General features: G+C 40.5%; 1 protein-coding gene across 3 annotated transcripts in view; it reads left to right on the forward strand.

Annotated features, from left to right (window-relative positions):
- LOC124619404 (protein croquemort-like) overlaps nucleotides 1-20,485 on the forward strand; it is a 145,521-nt gene that overhangs the window by 43,981 nt on the left and 81,055 nt on the right. For all 3 annotated transcript variants that reach the window (XM_047145761.1, XM_047145763.1, XM_047145760.1), the window contains exon 5: nucleotides 5,277-5,483. In XM_047145761.1, the coding sequence (XP_047001717.1) occupies nucleotides 5,277-5,483 (207 nt within the window). The remainder of the gene's footprint in view (nucleotides 1-5,276; nucleotides 5,484-20,485) is intronic.

Consider the following 20,485-nt stretch of genomic DNA (forward strand, 5'->3'; position numbering starts at 1 on the left):
TGTATGTTATGTTTATTCCCTGTCTTTTCAAATATTGATTTTATGTGAGAGTTTGCAGACCACCACACCAGAACCAAACACAAACACTCAGTACCATAACAACCATACAGAACAATCAGAAAAAGATGGGGGAAAAAACCACAAGATGGTATACAATGACATACAAACACAAACTCACACATAAAATCACCAACATTTTCAAATGGCAGGGAATAAACATAGCACATACAGAAGACAGTTCTATACAAAAATACATCCCAAAACTGACAAAAAACAGACATGTACCAGAAAGCAGGTATGTCAACTACAGTGTGGCACTTGTGAAGGCAGGTACATAGGACAAACAGAGGAAACATTTGATGTCAGACACAAAGAAAACATGATAGCCTGGAAGTATGGGACAAAACCCTTCACATTTGCAGAACACCTAAGAGAACATAACCGCAAATCAACCACTGGAGAAGATGTGGAAATAATTAGAATCAATGATAAAAAACACCACCCAACACTGCAAGGAAATTACCACATGCAGAAAACCAAAGCAGAAAGAAAAACCCTGTTGAATGATAAAGTACACTCGCCAAATAATTCATTAAATAATGGGATAATGCTCCTGAAGAGGATTAATATCATAGTAGTAGTAGTAGTAGTAGTAGTAGTAGTTGATGATGATGATGATGATGATGATGATGATGATGCCCAACACTTTTCACTCACTTGTCCATGAACCCCTCCACAGAACATTGAAACCAAAAGTTTCAACCACACTCAAAAAGTTATTACATTCATATTCAGTGCTCTTGAACTCAAACAAGCAACCCCTCCGTGCGCACACACAAACTTAACCTAAGAAAAAAAGAAAAAGAAACATCCTGAACAGTGTGAAAAAGTTCGGAATACAAAATTGTGCTTATATTTTGGAAATAATGTGGTTGTGCAATCTCCGGACCAGATGAGAGGAAACTCACATCCCAGCGAACTGTAAGCAATTAGTTATTTACGTAAGAAAATGCAAAGTGAACTGTTTGAGAATCTAACAATAATGAAACTGTACCGTTATAGATCCCATTGAAGATGAAGATGCCTTAGAGTAACAAAAAGGCGAAATGTGTCTGGGAAAAATAATTTAAGTTGCAGCAAGAGAAGGCGGTTTTATTTACAAAATAATTATATAATATTCATGTTCTCATCATTTGCTATCTTAATTCCTTTCTTTACTGTACAATTCCATTTATGAAGAATAAAGTCAGTGTAAATATTAAAAACGGCAGGAGATAGTCCACACCCTTGGCTTTCACTTTAGTTAATAATTATATCTTCTGTCTGATCACTATCTGTGTTTGTTTCAGTTGATGACTATTAACTTCAGTGAAGTTCGTAATCTTATTATACATAAATGCTCTAGGAAGGCGTGAAGTTATTACTCTTTGCAGGTTCCCACTGGGAAATTTTCAGAAATAGTCAAAAAAATTGAAACCATGTTAAACTTTAAGATTTCAATATCAATTAACTATTGTAGACAACATAACAACTCCAAATTGTCTATCAACTAGGAAAGCCAAAGGAATAGTTAATGAAATCACACCACAAACTTTCAGAAGGAAACTACAAAAGCATCAGCTAGGATTAAGTAATGGATGCAAATTCCAGGTTCAACACATTTCTAAGTAAATTTGTCTGTGCCCTTCACAGCTGTGTCCCAATGAAAATCGTGACTTACGGTACCAGTGGTCGGTCATAGGAACTGTGGATGAGAAGACATTGAAGTATCATTGAACAAAGTGCCATATGGAGAGAATAAGTACAGATGTGCAGCTGCTTTCAAATTATGAAAAGTATGGTAAAACTCTAGACCAGGGCCAGGGGTGTACTTACATGTTCTGTGCAGCAGTGTTTTCAGCACTTGCCGCGAGGTGTGCTAGGAAGAAAAGAGGGTGTGTCAGCTGCAGGGTCTATGCAGCTGGTGAGAGAGCAGCGAGCAGATGACTTGTGTTGAAGGATATTGTCACAATATCACGTCAGTATATCACAGCCTCTGAAATCATAACATATTGGAAAAAATGGGCATATATTTTGACAACCAAGATTATTAATTTAATTTACGCCATGGTATTAAATCCCAACCTAACCACAAATGCATAATTTGTGGCATATTCAGAAGAAAAAAATTGACAACAAAGATTATTCATTTAATTTTGTGAGTCAAACTGTTGTGTTCCAACTGAACCTAGGCTTTGGGCTAAGCTGTCTGTCACCATAACCAGGTGTTTGTTTTCACATTCATTGCCTTTGCCAGTCACATTGCAACCAAATTGTCACATCCCAACCGAACCACAATCTCATAATTTGACATAGTCAAAGAAGTAAAAGAATTGTTACAATGAAGATTATAAATTTAATCTCTTCTCTTCGGTCCCAGCCTATCCTGCCTCGGGCATGGATGTGTGTGATGTCCTTAGGTTAGTTAGGTTTAAGTAGTTCTAAGTTCTAGGGGACTGATGACCTCAGAAGTTAAGTCCCATAGTGCTCAGAGCCATTTGAACCATTTTGAGCAGTAACTGCTGCTAGCCCTGATCTAGACTATTGTTGAAGGTATTGTTCTTTATTGAGAAAAATTATAAGATGAAACCAAAGGTCTTGCGGATAATATCAGATTTTTAACTCTGAAATTAAAATGAAATAAGAAGAAAAGCCAGAAAGTCTGTCAAGGAATGAGACACTGCAATATTTAAAGATAATAATGATGAAATATTAAATGATTCCATACATCTAGCAAGCATATTTAGAAATTGAAGACTAAATATAACTGGGAGTTTAGGTACAGCCAGGCCAAAAGGTAAAGCATTGCAGTATATGCAACAATCAGTACCACAAGCTTCCAGTCAGAGGTTACTCAAGTTTCTTCCAGAGAAATTGGGTAAATAATTAAGTCTCTTAAAAGTAAAAATTCTCAGTGGATTGCTAACATTTCAAACAAAATATTAAAAGCATATTCTTCAGGTATACCTGCTATACTCAGTCATATATATTTAATGCACCTCATTCACAGGGTATCTTTCTAGATACGCTAAACTATGCCATTATTAGACACCTCTATGAGAAGACAGTAAGGCAGGTTTTAATAACTGTTGACCTGTTACATTATTAACTTATTTCTCAAAAAATTTGGAAAAAGGGTATGCATTTAAGAATGGTTAAGAATATTTGCAAATAGGAGTCACTCGCAGTTTGTACTCCAGGAGGGCATATCCATTGAACATGCAGTCTACCATTTTGCTGACGATTTATGAAAAAATCTGGCTGGAATTTGTAGTGCTCTGTCCACAGCATTTAACAAAATCTGGCTGGAATTTGTTGTGCTCTGTCCACAGCATTTAACTACCTGCAAATCACAACATTCTGTTTGAGAAACGTAAACTCTTTGACTTTCTAAGTAGAATAAATAAATGTTTAATTTCATATTTAATTGATAGGAAGCAAAGGGTCGTGTTAAATAACTCATACAGCTGTCGTGAGGAATCTCCATCTGAGTGAGGACACATTGTTACTGGAATGCCACAGGGTAAATTTCTGGGATCACTCCTGTTCTTGTTATATGTAAATGACCTTCCACCTTCGACTGATAAGCTTTCCTGATGATCTATCAATCATAATCAAGGCAAACATAGCTACAACAATGGGAAATGCAGAAATGAAATATTCAGAAACATTATTTGTTCTCAGCAAATGGTCTGCCACTTATTATGAAAAGGAGAGACTGCTACTCAACATTTAGCAGAGATGTCGAGTCGCAGACAGGCACAACAAAAAGCCTACTAAACACACAAGCTTCCAGCCAGGAGGCCTTCTTCCGAAATTGACAACATACATACATCTATCCACATTCACAGAAACCCAGCTCTCGCATATGTGACCACCATCTCTGGCTGTTGTGGCCAGAGTAGAGCCTATCCCCGGTAGCCAGAGACAGTGGTCATGCGTGTGAGCTGTGTTCCAGTGAAGATGTGTGTGTATGTTGTCTGTTTTTGAAGAAGGCCTTCTGGCCAAAAGCTTATATGTTTAGTTTTTGTTGTGCCTATCTGCGATTCAACATCTCTGCTATATGGCAAGTAGCAATCTATCCTTTTCATAATATTGTCATTTTCTGTTCTGGATTTTCCATTATTTGATTTGGTCTATCATTTATCTTAGGAAAAAAGAAGAGAGTTAATTCAATTCTACATACACAAAGAAATATCAATAACAATACAGCATGAGGAAATACATAAAACCTATTGTCTAAAACTTACGGGAGATTTATATAATGTGGGCATTTTCGTTAAGTTATTCCTGAGCTGTCTATGATCTTTACGTGTGTCGTAGTTGTGGCTTTCATTATCACATAAGCAATTGCTCTCTAGGCTGTTAATTTATAAGGAGGTGGAATCATTGGAGGGAGGGAGAGAGTAGTACCTCAGATATTATTTGGGATAGTTTGCTGAACATTTCAGGTAGTAGTTCCCATTTACTTGAAAATGATGACCTGTTTCCTACATTAATACTCAGTTAAATTCAGAGAGGAAGTTACTGGCCATCACTTGCCATCAGGAGGTGAAATATTTAGTGCTGCCAGTAGTTATGCATAAAAGTACAAGAACTATCCTAGCTTCTAGAACAGTTAATTCTTTTCTTGAGGAGGAGAGGGGGATAGGTTGATTGAGGTTAAAAAGGAAGGGAAGGTCACTCAGACCCCAGGATGAGATGGTTTGCCTAATGTAAGAAGGGAATTCTATTTTTGATACTACTTTAATGTCTACAAGAGTTCGTACCCCTCCTTAGGTGTAGTTCGTGAAGCTAAGCTGTTAACCTACTCACTGGTAAAAAGCTGCCCTTGAAGTACTTCATTGACTTGTTACGTAATGAACTCCACCATTTAATTTATTTTAGTTTCATGAGTATCTTTAAAGATCTCTTGACATTGTTTCCAGTTTATGGATTAAAATTTCTTTTATTAAGCTATGCTAAGTTAAACAATATTATGGAGCATGATCTTATCAAATATTCACCTGCATCACAGGGATTCTGTGCTCTTATCAGGCTTGCTTCACAGTCGAAGTATATATAGAATGGACTTTCTCGTATTAAAAGTTCTCTACGTAGTTCTCTACGTAGTTCTAGCTTATCATTTCAGTTGTACCTAGTACCATAACGAACTTGAAAATTGAGCAACTGGTTGAGTGATAGTCTGAAGCAGGTAACACTGTGAAAATTCTGAAAATGTTTCCTGTCTTTTCCAGACTCTTAATTACCTAGCTCGTTTGATGGGACCTGTGGAACGAGTTCTTCTATCATCCTTGTTGACTATGTCTGGAGAAGGAATGTTTATAAACAAGACTGTGAGAGAATTGTTGTTTGATGGTTACCAGGACCGAATACTGGATGTTGTAAATAAATTGAACACGTCTATTTCAATACCATTTAAGCAGTTTGGATACTTTGTTGATGTAAGTATGTACAAGCATCTTTGCATTTTGAATTTTTATGAGTACTAATCATAAAAGTTTAAATTATTACATTGAAGAATAAAGTTAGGTAATTAAAGTTTTGTTTGTTTGTAGGTGCAAGCCTGCAGTTGCAGTGCACATTGTAATACCCATGCCACAGACCAATACCAAATGCAACAGCAACTAAAGCAAACTAGTGCAGCCTATTGATGAATAGTAGTACTGTGCGTTAATTCATTATGGAAATTTTGCAGCTGTGTCAGGCCGATCCAGGCAGCTAAAGAAGTCCTAAGAATTGACATGACATGGTTGCAATATTTCCACTTCTGCCGAAAATGAATTACCAAATGACATCCCATTTTATTAGTGAACCTCCTTTTTCTTTTCCTCCTGTAGCAACATGTTACAATACTGTGGCACAGGTACTTTGATGTGTACTTGTACTGCAAACGCATACCTGCAACGAGACAAACAGTTACGTAACTTTATTTATTTCTTTATATTTATGGCTGCTCATCAAATTACTAAGTTGTTCATCCACTATAATGAGATGAAAATGCTCATTTCAACTTTGAAAATAAAGAAATGAATCATCTATAAGAGGCAGTCAAATTAAAAAAAAGAGAGGGATAAAAGTAAATGGTTCATTATTTCAAAAGTAATCACCATAACTGTTATGACATTTATTCCACTGTGAGATAAGACAGCCAATGCCTTCATGGAAAAATGTTTCCAATTGCCTTCGGAACCATCAGTGTACCCAGGCATGCACCAGGGAGGTATTGATGCAGACATGCGATCTGACCTTTAGAGCTCCGGTTGTACGTTCGGCCAGTGCTAAAATCGCCCGGTCAACGTCTCCTATTCCTCTCGTCACCTCTAAGACACAAGCACCTTCATCAGCTTCTGCCAAGGCCAAGACACAGAAGTCAGATGCATGGGCCTTCAAGAAGGAACCGTCCCGTGAAGACTTCTTACGTACCCCGAACTCCCAGTTTGACCAATACTTTGACTAAACGACCTTCCAAGAGGGCTCATAGGAAGAAAAGTTCTCCTTCTCCGCCATGGCGCGTTTCTTCTCCTGTGCCACCCAGCGGTTGCCGCCCCAGGCCGTCATCCGTTTTGCCAGGCCGCACTGCTGATAGCTGAACATCTGGCCCTTCACCAGCGGATGAAGCTCCCCCTCCCGACCATCTTAACATGGTGGCCGACGAACCTATTGAAAATCCACCTATTGATAGCGGCAGCAGTGCTTGCTCGAAGCCAGGCCCTTAGCGGCCTTCGAGGTGACCCCTTCTTGCTTCTCCTTTTTCTTCTCACGATGGCACTTCTTCATTGGAATATTCGCGGCATTCGCTCCAACCGAGAGGACTTAACGTTGCTGCTGCGCTTGCACTGTCCGTTCGTAGTAGCTCTCCAGTAAACAAAGCTACGCCCATGCGATTGTATTGACTTGGCACACTATACCTCTGTGCTTTTTGACCTACCCCCTGTGGCAGGTATTCCGGCTCATGGAGGGGTTATGTTGCTGGTCCAGGATGATATCTACTATGATTCCATCACATTGCACACCGATCTGCAGGCAGTTGCCGTCCGTATTACTCTCCCCACTTTCACATTTTCTGTTTTTACTGTTTACACTCCATCGTCTGCCGTTACTAGGGCAGACATTATGCAAATTATTGCTCAGCTACCTGCACCATTTTTGTTGACTGGAGACTTCAGTGCCCACCATCCCCTTTGGGGCTCTCCAGCATCCTGCTTGAGAGGCTTCCTGTTAGCAGACCTTTTCAACCATCTCAATCTTGTCTGCCTCAATACTGGTGCCCCTACTTTTCTTTTGGACACAACTCTCACTTATTCCCATTTAGACCTTTCTATATGTACTACCAAATTGGACGTCAGTTTGAGAGTTCGCTCTTTCTGATATGTATTCGAGCAACCTCTTCCCTTGTGTTATCCATCTCCTGCATCATACCCCATCTCCATGCTCAACTAGTTGGAACATCTCTAAAGCAGACTGGGGGCTCTTCTCTTCCAGGGCGACATTTCAGGATCAAAACTTCACAAGCTGCGATAGTCGGGTCACACACCTCACGGAAGTCATTCTCACTGCTGCTGAATATTCCATCCCTCATACTACTTCTTCTCCATGTCATGTACCAGTCCCGTGGTGGACCGCAGCATGTAGAGACGCTATACGTGCTCGTCGACGTGCTTTACGCACCTTTAAACGCCACCCTACGTTGGCGAATTGTTTCAATTATAAACGATTACATGCGCAGTGTCGTCGTGTTATTAAAGAAAGCAAGGAAGCCAGCTGGGCTGCTTTCACAAACTCCTTCAACAGTTTCACTCTTGTTGTCGGGGATAGCCTGCGCCGGCTATCTGGCACTAAGGTCCCCTCACCAGTTTCTGGCTTGACGATCACGAATGACGTCCTTGTGGCCCCTGAGGATGTCTCCAATGCCTTCGGCTGATTTTTCGCAGAGGTTTCGAGCTCCAATCATTACCACCCTGCCTTCCACCCCCGAAAACAGGCAGAGGAGGCAAGGCCATCTAACTTCTGCTCCTCGAATAATGAGTTATAATGCCTCATTCACCATGCGGGAACTCGAAAGTGCACTTGCCCGGTCATGGTCTTCCACTCCAGGGCCTGATTCTATTCATGTTCAGATGCTGAAGAACCTTTCTCCTGCGGGTAAAGGTTTTCTTCTCAGTACTTATAATCGCGTCTGGATTGAGGGTCATGTTCCCACATGCTGGCGCGAATCTATTGTTTTCCCGATTCCTAAGCAGGGGAAGGACAAGCACTTGGCTTCCAGTTATCGACCCATTTCCCTTATCAGCTGTGTCTGTAAGGTGATGGAACGAATAGTTAACTCTAGTTTGGTTTGGCTGCTCGAATCTCGACGCCTACTTACCAATGTACAATGTGGATTTCGTAGGTGCCGCTCTGCTGTTGACCATCTGGTTACCTTGTCGACCTTCATTATGAACAACTTCTTGCGGAAGCGCCAGACAGTGGCTGTGTTCTTTGATTTGGAGAAAGCTTACAACACCTGTTGGAGGGTGGGCATTCTCCACACCATGCATACATGGGGCCTTCGCGGTCGCATCCCTCTTTTTATTCGTGCATTTGTAATGGATCGACAGTTCAGGGTATGTGTGGGTTCTGTCCTGTCCGATGCCTTTCGCCAGGAGAAAGGGGTGCCACAAGGCTCACTTTTGAGCGTCGCTCTCTTCGCCATAGCGATCAATCCAATAATGGATTGCCTCCCAGATGATGTATCAGGCTCCCTTTTCGTGGACGATTTTACCATCTACTGCAGCGCGCAGCGTACATGTTTACTGGAGCACAGTTTTCAGCGTTGTCTTGACCGTCTCTACTCCTGGTGTGTCGCCAGTGGCTTCCATTTTTCTGCCGAGAAGACGGTCTGTATTAACTTCTGGCGCTACAAAGAGTTTCTCCCACCATCCTTACATCTCGGTCCCATTGCTCTCCCATTCGTGGAGACAACAAATTTTTTAGGTCTTACATTTGACAGGAAACTTAGCTGGTCTCCACATGTGTCATATTTGGCTGCTCGTTGTACCCGTTCCCTAAATGTCCTCTGTGTTCTCAGCGGTACGTCATGGGGAGCGGATCGAACTGTCCTACTTCGCTTATATTGGCCGATCGGCCGCTCAAAGCTGGATTATGGGAGCTTTGTATACTCCTCTGCACAGCCGTCCATCTTACACCGCCTCAACTTTATACAACATTGGGGGTTATGTCTTGCGATCGGAGCATTCTATACTAGTCTTGTCGAGAGTCAAGCCGGTGAATTCCCACTAACCTACCGGCACAATATACTGCTTTGTCGGTATGCCTGTCGGCTATTATCAATGCCTGACCACCCGTCTTATCGTTCCTTATTTGATGACTGTCTCAACCGTCAATACGGGTTGTATGTATCTGCCCTGCTACCCCCTGGAGTTAGCTTTCGTCGTGTCCTTCAGCACCTTTATTTTCCACTCCCTGCAACCTTCAGAGTGGGTGAGAGCCAAACGCCACCTTGGCTCCAGGCTCAGGTTCGCGTTCACCTTGACCTCAGCTCGTTCCCAAAGGAGGTTACCCCAACTTCGGTATACCGCTCGTGGTTTGTCGAAGTTCGTTAACACGATCTTCATTAATGCAGATGGCTCTAAGACCATTGACGGTATCGGGTATTCTTTTATTGTTGGGCACACAGTTTCAAATAGCGGCTCCATGGCCATTGTTTGGTCTTCACAGCTGAGCTATTTGCCCTGTCAGGTTGTTCTTTACATCCTCCGCCACTGACATTCTGCTTCTGTCATCTGCTCTGATTCCCTGAGCGCCATCCGGAGCCTCAGTGATCTGTATCCAGTTCACCCTTTCGTGCACCGGATCCAACGCTCTCTTCAGCAGCTGGTGGACGATAATTCTCCGGCTACCTTCATGTGGGTTCCTGGCCATATCGGTATCCCTGGGAACTAAGCTGCAGATGCCGCAGCCAAGGCTGCGGTCCTCCAGCCTTGGACAGCTTCTTGTTGTGTGCCTTCATCTGATTTTAGTAGGGTCATTTGTCAGTGCATTTTATCGCTGTGGAATGCCGATTGGTCTACACTTACTGAAAACAAGCTTCGGGCCTTGAAACCTCTCCCCGTGGCTTGGACAACCTCTTCACGCCCTTCTCGGCGGGAGGAGGTCGTTATGGCCCGGTTACAGATTGGACACTGCCAGTTCAGCCACAGCCATCTGCTGATGGCTGTGCCGGCGCCGTTCTGCCCATGTGGGCAATTGCTGACTGTACACAATATTTTAACATCCTGTCCAAATTTTAATGCACTGCGCATTGATCTTGGTCTGCCATGTACTCTGGATGAAATTTTAGTGGATGACCCAGGAGCAGCTGCTCGCGTTCTTCATTTTATTCACTTGACAAACCTGTCTCAGGACATTTGATTCTGCTGTTTTCTTTTAATCCCTTGCCTCAGGGCTTCCCAACCTTTTCAGCTGGAGGACCCCTTCTTCAGTCGAAAATCCATGGCAGACCCCTAGTCAGTCAAGAGCACAGTAACTTTAAATTTCAGAGCGAAACCCATGGGAACCGAAAGCTTCTTAATGTAAGCACCATGTTTGCATTGACCCCCACCCCCGAAGTATCGATAGTCTTTGATATGGAGATGAATGAAAACAACTTGAAATTAACGATCCAATTTGAATTCCCACTGTATCCTGACACTTACTAGGGAATTTACTTCCTTTGTTCAACACACTATAGCCTGACTAAAATTACTTGGTAATTGACATTTTACACGAAAGGAGCTGCCTTCCTCCAAGAGCAATCAACATCACGTCCAAACTGTTCGCTGTTGACAAGCTGCCGCTTGTGGTCTGTTCACGTCCACTGTTTGACTACTCTTGTGTAAGGAGTACACACATTTCGTTAAAGTTGTGTGTGTGTGGGGGGGGGGGGGAGGGGGGTTGTGAAATCCGAAGAAAAATGTTCAAATGTATGCAAAGTCTATGGGACTTAACCACTGAGGTCATCAGTCCCTTGTCTTACACACTATTAACCTAAGTTTAACTTCCGTTAAGGACAACAAACACACACACACACACACACACACACACACACACACACACACACACACACGCCCGAGGGAGGACTCGAACCTCCGTGGGAGCGGCCGCGCAATCCACGACGACATGGCGCCCTAGACTGCGCGGCCATTCCGCACGGCTGTGAAGTAAAGCTGCAGTCCCATGATTCGGGAGACAAACATCATGAAAGAAAAGAGGCCAGGGAATTGCCTTTAAAGGACTATTGTGACATCTGTTGTGCAATGTGTGGGAATATATTCGCCCAGTTTACATGCGTTTCCAAAACTGGGTTTCGTAAGCCGATGTCCCAGTTCCGCGTTTAGTTGGTCAGGTAACCACTTCAAAATCGATTCTGGAAATCTGCTTTTATAAATCCTTTGTCCAGCTCCACAATAGATTTTTGTGCCCATGTAAACACCTCGGAAAGTCTAGTTCTTTTTATGTCTTTGCGTATCTACTGAATGGCAGTTGGCAGTCCATAGCCGGGAGCTAGCAGGTGGCGTGGCAACAAAAAAAAATGGTTGAAATGGCTCTGAGCACTGTGTTACTTAACATCTGGGGTCATCAGTCCCCTAGAATTTAGAACTACTTAAACCTAACGAACGTAAGGACATCACATACATCCATGCCCGAGGCAGGATTCGAACCTGCGACCATAGCAGTCGCGCGGTTCCAGACTGAAGCGCCTAGAACAGCTTGGCCACAACGGCCAGTGGTGTGGCAACAGTTTACTCACAGCTGACAACTTCAACTACTACTTGGACACTATATCATGGCAGTCAGCTTCGACTGTAAACAAATTAGGAAAACAAACAGACAAACAAACATTCTCTCTTAGCATTTCACAGAATGTAAGACTTTTTTCCTCAAAGGAAACAATTCTGGCAGAGATGGTTTACTTTTTACAAGGTGGTACGTGAAAATTCCTCATTTGCGTACGCTCGCAGCCAGTTGCCACAATATAGTGTCAGAGCAATAGCAAGTAATTGTAATTGAAGTATAGGCAGGCCATATTTTTAACTGAGAGGACGGAATACATTATAAAGAAAAAAATTACCTTTAGAGGTCATTTTAATTTTCGTAAAATAAATATCAATGCCAACAGAATTCAGTTAATAATTATTTTGTAAATGATAGAAGACAGAAACCAAATTCCTACAGAGTTATAGTTCAGGTACATTCACTGAACATCTACGAAGAAAAATGCTTTCTTCTTTACTATAGAGGAGTCTGTAGGAATAATAATGGAATCCTAATGTGATGGTTGAAAGTGCTTCTGCTGACACAATTTTGAAAAGTTGGGTTCAGTTCTTGACAACTGGAGACGGATGTCTGGTTCCGCATCTAGACAGCTTCGGTACTTAGTTTTGTGGGCAGCATAGATCGAGAATCCAGATTGACACATGTATGTTTTGGCAAACGGAAGTAGTACACGTTTTGCCTTTTCAACAAGGGGATAGTATTTCTTGTTATCCAAATGGATCCAGAAGTGTGAGTAACCATCAATGTCAAAACTTGATTTCAACGTAGGGTCTGTGGCAATTTCTATCAACAACTCATATTCATTTGATGATACTATGTTCAGCTTTTTGGATACAGTGAATAGGTTGACCACCCATTAGTATTTCTGCAGCTTCTCGTCTTCAGCTGTTGGGGAATAATGCTCCAACACTGACGTCAAGCTTCGGATATGTTCTAGGATTTGATGAAACAAATTCTTCCCAAGCGCCAATGTTTTGTTTTTCAAAAACTCCTTGAGAAGAGGAAAACACTCGACCTCCCCCTCCTTGACATCCTCTGCCCATAAATTGATTTTCGTCTTGAATGCTCGAACTTTGTCGATAGCCGTGACCTTTGTTTCACTTTGCCCTTGGAGTGAAATATTCATTTAGTTCATTTTAGAGAAAATGTCTGACAAATAGACAACTATAAACTGCCAATTTTCATCATTAATAAGGTCTCCTAATTTGATGTTATGCTCCAAAAGGAAAGCTATGACTTCCAATCTTAATTCATACAACCGAGGGAGTGTATTCCTATGTGAGAGCCACCTCACTTCTGTATGGAAAAGAAGGGAACGATGAAGGCTTCCCATATCTTCACACAGTATTGTGAAAAGTCTTGACTTCAACGGCCTGGATTTTATGTACTTAATGATTTGAATGGATTCGTCTAAAACTTTCTTGAACGAACAAACATATGTTTTGTAGCTAAAGTGTATCTGTGGAGAGCTCAATGACTACTGCTGCAATTCTTGGCGTTTTCTTTTATTTTTGTTATTGCTCTGACTGTAGGACCCGTCAAAGCTTTTGCACTATCTGTGCAATTAGACCATCAAACTTCATTAGGCATTAAAAAATCGTCCAATAGACGCAATATTTTAGCACCTGTTGTGTTGGCAGGTAGTGGTCTGCACAATAAGAGGTCCTCCTCAAAACATCCAGAATATTCATAACGGACAAAGCCAATAAAATCGATAATCCTGCAACATCAGTGGGTTCATCTATCTGCAGAGAAAATAAATTGTGTTGGATGCGAGAAACAAGAGTATCTTTCACATCATTTGACATGTCAACAATGCATCTCTTGACAGTACTGTTTGATCGTGGTACCGAAGATACAAGCTTTACTGCCTTTTCGTCTAGCACGCAAGAAACAGTATCATTAACACATGGCCCTATGAGATTTTCTGCAATGGTATGAGCTTTGCCTGTTTTTGCCACTCTGTAACTAACCAAGAAAGAAGCTTTTAATGAATTTTCATTAATTGTTTTTGCACGAGTTTTGATGCAATGCTGAGAAGCAGCTAGTTCAGCACTCTTCCTTTTGAAATAATTTGGTGTCTTTAGCCTGGAAATCCGGGTGAGTACCTTCAAAATGACGGTGCAATTTAACTGGAACCATTGAACTGTTCAGGAGGACTCGTGCACAAATTACACTCTTAGCTTTACCCTCCATTGTCTCCATAAAGGCCATTTCTAAATAGCTTTCGTTGTACTTACACTTTTTGGTTATTCCACTTCCACAGGATATTGCAAACAATGGAGTACTTGCAGCGTTTTCTCTTATTAAATCCAGCTGTGGAGCTTCTTGTGATTGTTCTTCCTTTCGTCGTCCTCCCTTCTCATTAATTTCAACTGGAAACTTCCCTTGTTGTGAAGGCGATGGAGACACTGCACTCTTCTTCAATGATCCTGACTTAAGCTACTGATCCATGTTAGATGTAATCAACTGGTCAAAAATCGACTTACAATATAGATAGTGCACTGAGAAAGCAAGTTCAACATTTAATGATGCCTGGGGCCTCACACGTGCCAGCGAGCACTGTGATGGGTCGACAAAGCTAGCTCCGCAAATGCGTAAAAGGTTTCAGCGCATCTAGTGCCGTGAGCCGGTGCACAAACGCCCCCTGTATTGTAGCGAAACAGTCGATCAGAGAAGCCGCATTCTCTGACACTAAACTGTGTATGCATTCTCACTTAGGAACTGCAAAGGCTGCTTGGAAATACAACCTCAAGTAATAGTACACATGTTTTTCACACGAACAAAAAAAAATAGTGATGAATTTGATTTTCACATTTTTATTCAATAGTTTTACTCATTATTTTACATGATTTGGTGAAAGGTGGCCGCGGACCCCATAGTGAGAGCCTGCAGACCCATAAGGGGTCTGCGGACCACACATTGGGAAGCCCTGCCTTACCTGTTAATGTGCCTTTTATAGTGTTGTCATTTTTTGTTGCTGTTTTAACATTGTGCCTCGCAGTGCATTCACAATTTAGTCTGGGCGCTAATGACCACTGTAGTTGTGCGCCCTAAAAACACAAAAAAAACACACGCACACATTTTGCCAAGGTTGTTTAAACTATGCTACAGAAGTTTTGCTGGGGAGCCCTTATACATCCTCTATAAAATCCCTTCTCTCTACATGTGTTTCCCATGTTTTTGGAGGTCTAAAGAAAGGCAGTTGTGGCCATCAATGTGCTTTTGGTGAACAAATGCACGATTCAGTACAATGATAGTTCCATAGGCAACCGCATAGATTTTACCATGAGGGCACTGATGGTCTCGCCTCACATTGGGGAAAAATGTATTTACAGTTATGGCAATTACTATTGAAATAATAAACAGTTTACTTACTTTTTTCCATCTGTCTTGTTTTCATTTCACTGTCCCTTATAGTACACTTCATAAGCTGCTTAGTTTTAAGAGAGTATTATTTCTTCTCTGCCTCATACAAAGTCACTTCACAACTCACAGCAGTCGGCACAGGTGCCGACTATTGGACCTGAGGGGGGGCCTGAGCCCCCTCTAAAATTCTTTTGGGGGGATGGACCCCCCCCCCCCCACCTCCCCAATAATATAATAAAATTACTAGTTGTATTAAGCTCTGTAAAATCACAAAATTATGTTGGAATTTTTTATTTTCCTTGTTTGACGACAGTTACCTTTTAAAATACATTCAGTAATGAGTTAAAACAAATAATTATTACGGTAGTAAGCAGGTTAACTGAAAATGAGTGGTGTGAATCATGATAGTGTTAACGGTGCTGCAGGCACACTTAGAATTTGTCCCGGTGCGCAAACCTCCTGGTAAAGTCGGGTGCCAGCGGGCCAGTGCTGTGGCTGTGGCGACATGAAAAGGACTGGAACCCTCTGCCTTGCATCGTCTTGACACTTAGACATTCACACTGCGGCTATATAAATCCCACCCTGCTGTCGCAGTCATTCAGTTTGGATAGTTTCATTCAGTGCATGCTGCAGACGTGTTTAGTGTTCCGACTTTAGTGTCTGGTGGACTATTTTATATGACTATATTTTATTCTTTCTCTTAGTGTATTGTGAATTAATTTTACAATGGATAAATTTGTTACCAAAAAGGCGCGCTTGGGAGTTGATGATACTTCAAGTCAACCTCCAACAATTATTGTGTCGTTAGTTGCTTCGTCCTCCAACAATTACTGTCGTCAGTTGCTTCATCGTCTTCAGCCGAAAACCTTTCACAGCCGATACCCAGACAATCCGGTAAGGGAAGATCATTTCAGAAGTCTTAACTGATCAAATATACATGGCTAGACTATGAAGCATCTACCGAAAAAGTTTTTTGCAAAACCTGCAAAGAGGCAGATGCTAAAAGTCTGATAATTTTCTTCAAAAAAGGATGCATTTACTTCCATAGTGTTTTCTAACTGGAAAAAAGGCTTTGGAAAAATTCCATCTTCATGAAAATACGTTAGCGCATAAAAAAGGTGTTCTGAAACTAAATTCTATCACTAACTGAAGTGTGGCCTCCCAATTGAATGAATAGTTAGATAGTGATATGAAGAAAGGCTGTTTAGCTCTTCACACAGTTTTCACTGCCGTGCAATTTCTATGCTGACAAGGCAGATTTCAACCGTTGAAACTCCAAAAGAATGACATACCTGAGTTTAAAGATTGGTTAGGGCATTCGGTGTGTAAGTGGATGTCCCATGATAATCAAAACGAGATCATTGATCTACTAGAAAAGTGTTTGCTGAAAAAGGTATTGGCTTCGATCAAGAAGAGTGAACATTATTCTATTATGATTGATGAAAAGAGTGATTCTTCGATTCACAAACAATTGTCATTTTGTATTCGCACTGCCGATGTTCCCTTAACCATTCAACGAAGGCTTTATTGGCTTATACAAGACCCCCAACACTGAATCACAAACTCTATTTAGTATTTTAAAAGATGTTTTTGCACATCTTGATTTGTCACTGGATAACTTAAGAGACAGTGCTATGGTGGTGCCTCGAATATGAGAGGTAAGTTCAAAGGACTAAAAAACTTAGTTTTGGATGTGCAACCAAAAGCACATTATGTGCACTGCACTGCTCACAATTTAGGCTTGGCAGTTGTAGACAGTCTCCGCCATCTTACGTCTGTGAGGGATATTATGGCTTTAGCCAAGGACTTAATAAACACTGTAAGGGAATCCAACAAAAGGATGGGACTTTTCAGAAGCATACACTGTGAGAGTGCCAATGACCAACCTGGTCTATAACCCCTTTGCCTGACTTGATGGACTCTGCTAGCTTCTAGTACCTTGAGAATATTGAAAAACTCTGAAGAGCTTCTAGAGTGTTTTGAAACATTTTCTGCAGAGGACAAAACAGTGGCAGGTTACAAATGTGCAGGCTACCTTGAGTCAATGTTACAATTCAAGGCGTACTTCTTTCTACTTCTTTATTGCCGTGCAATGAACCCAGTAGAGGACGTCAGTGAAAAAATTCAATGCCCTCATCTAAGTGTTGCTTATCTGGAAAAAATATGTGAGGGCTTGATTTGTATATTGAATGGAAGGTGTGATAGTTTTGAACACTTTTGGGAATTGTGTTTAAAAGAAAAACCTTCACAAGTTGATGATCCTTTGCTTCCTCGGAATCAAAGTATACCAAAGAAGTATGAAAACAATGAAGCTAGCTCACCGCACACTTTCAAAACCGTAAAGGAATACTACAAAGCTATTTACATTGAAGTTTGTGAAACGATGCAATCTTGCGTTACTGAGCGGTTTGCTTCAACTGGACTCGCACAGGTCTTTGCAGTTGAACAAGAGTGCTTGCTTTTAGTGAAGAGAGGCAAAACAAATTTGGAAAAATCAACTGAGTTTTTCAGAAATGAGCTAGACATTGAGAGACTGGGCTTAACTTGAATATGTTACCCGATATTGATAATAAAAAAACTGGTCTTAGAAAACATGTATGATGCAAGAAAGTACATTACACAAGAGCCTGTAGTTGGAGAAATGTTATGTGAAGTAGTGAAGTGCATTAAGCTTCTCCAAGTAATTCCAATCACGACAGCAACAGCAGAATGGTCATTTAGCGCCCTTAAACGTCTGAAGTCATATCTCCAATCAACAATGGGGCAGAAGCTATTGAACAACTTGCCTGTTCTAGATGCCCACAGAGATATTTTGTATGAATTGGATATCCGACATGTCATCAACGACTTCATATTCAGTAATCGAGTCAGACGATCGACATTTGCACCTTTCTTAAGACATCTAGCCCTAATAATAGCATTCAGAGCAATATTAAAAATCTTTATAAAACAGAGAATTAAATACATCCATAATGTTAAATTTTCAGTTTCGAAATATTAGTACTAGTTCAGTATTGTATTACTATATTACTCTGTTAGTTATTTTCAAATACTTAAATATTTTTAGGGTGTAAGACCCAGTTAAAACTGGCTATTTACATACTTTCTGACTGAAAGTATTAGGCATACTTTATTAACTGTATTGAAGCATTAACTTTGAGATATTGTTTTTATTTAACGAACTCTGACCCCTATTGAAAGTAGGCTTAAATTAGGTATTTCACTTATTAATCAAAGTGCTACTACTGAGAGACAGCAATATTTTATGTTTTATTCTTTTAATGATAGTTTAGGATTTATTTGAATATAATTTCAGTCTTTTCAGAGCTATATAATCACTGCTCTGTCATAGTCTATAAGCACGATTATTACTGTAAATTAAATTACCTTTTTACAAAAATACCGTACATATTTGTTCTGCTTCGTTTCTCAAAGGCAAAAAATGTGTCAAGCTTGTAGAGTTTCCCGGATTTTTGAGTAATAGAGAGTCCAGTTTTCAAGGTTCTAATTTGATCATATGACTCTAAAATGCTGAAAAAAATTTTTGAACTCACTATTTTTCATCTACAATTTAGAAAATTTCCCAGGGCAGAATCCGCAGTACCCCCCACCCCCCCAATATTTTTTATAAGTCTTCGGCCATGGCTGTCGGATAAGGAAATGAAATTAGTAGTTCTATTCGGTAATGTAAACTAATTATAATTGACATATTGTCATTGAGACGTCAATCATTTACGGGAAATAATCGTCACGGCAGTTGCGACAGTTACACCTGAATACATGGCGAGAAGTAGAATATTGTCCTGACATGAGCAGGGCAAAAATGGATCCCATGTTGACATCTACTAACATTAAACAAAACTTGAAGGAATTCTCTTTCATGATCCGTGCTCTTTGATGTAATTTTTCATAATTTCCCTATTAAATTTATACTTAAAACTAGGGAGTTATTTTTCAAGCACCCTGTATTATATTTTCAAACATTGATTATTTTCGTTGATATATTAGCCCTTGGGGCACTTACTCCTTGTTATGTAACATCCTTGTCAGTCATTGTTGCCATCTGCCTTGTTGAAACTGTTGCCTGTTTTCGACCTCTTGTGCTACTTCATTTATTTATTTGTACTACCTACCATCAAAAACATCTTGTCCGTATACTGATTTCCATGCTCTTTGGTGGGTCAATTGTAATTACCAAATGTTCGTGCAACACTTTGTTTACAATTCACTATAAATTGCAGGGCCTTCTCCTTATTGTCTTTTGTTGATTTATTTGCAGAATTGAAACTGCCTTTCTTTTCTTCTTATCACTTACATTGCTTCTATGTTATTCTTTCACTTTTTGTGGTTTGCTTTTAATCAAACCATTCTGATCAGCTGTTATTGCCATCTCCTGCATTGTTTTATTTACTAAATATAGTAGATCCTGTTTCCTTCAATGATTTCTCCTCTCTATTTGCAGTGTTTTTCAGCTTTTGTATGTCTTCACGTCTCTCTACGGACTTTACCAGATGTGAGTTGTTGTTGTTGTAATTTTTTGCTGTCATATTTTCCAGTTTTCTTGCAAGAAACTGTCAGTTCTTAACTGTTCTCATGATTTTCATTTGAATTTTTCTACAATTTTTGAATTTTGTGATCTCTCTTCTTGCTTGCCTTCTTTTTTTCCATTTTCCTCTTTTGTTTCTGTTTCACCATTCTCCATCTCTTAATACTCCAAACCCTCCTTCCCATTATGAACATATTATATTTGCTCATTTAAAAACATGGTTTTGCTCTAACTAAACTAAGATCCCACGTTCTTTTCCAAAGTCCCTGTTTCTGGATGTAATTCAACTCTTAATCAGTCCCTTATACAGTTTCAGATATGGCAATTCTTCCATGTACCTGGCTAATCTGAGCTAGATGCCTCATCTGCCAATTTCCACTCCACTAGACTTCACTCATTCTATGGAATGCTGCAGTGACAAGCCAAAACATTGTGACCACCTGATTAATAGCTCATTGGGTCACCTTTGTAACACAATATATCAAATGTCTCTTTACAACCGACTGTAGACTTTTTGAAAGTCCCCACTTACAAACTTGCTGGTATTTGCTCTAATATACCAGTAGCAAAAGCAATAAACATCATAGAACCAAATCTGAAGGATAACAGCCTACTACCAGGTGAACACATCACAGAAATGCACAGATTGCTGGAACTGATAACTGAACAAAACTACTTTCAGTTTAATAATGGGTACTATACAAGAAGATAGGC

This window comes from Schistocerca americana, chromosome 6 (genome assembly GCF_021461395.2).
Source record: "Schistocerca americana isolate TAMUIC-IGC-003095 chromosome 6, iqSchAmer2.1, whole genome shotgun sequence".
Lineage (NCBI taxonomy): Eukaryota > Metazoa > Arthropoda > Insecta > Orthoptera > Acrididae > Schistocerca > Schistocerca americana.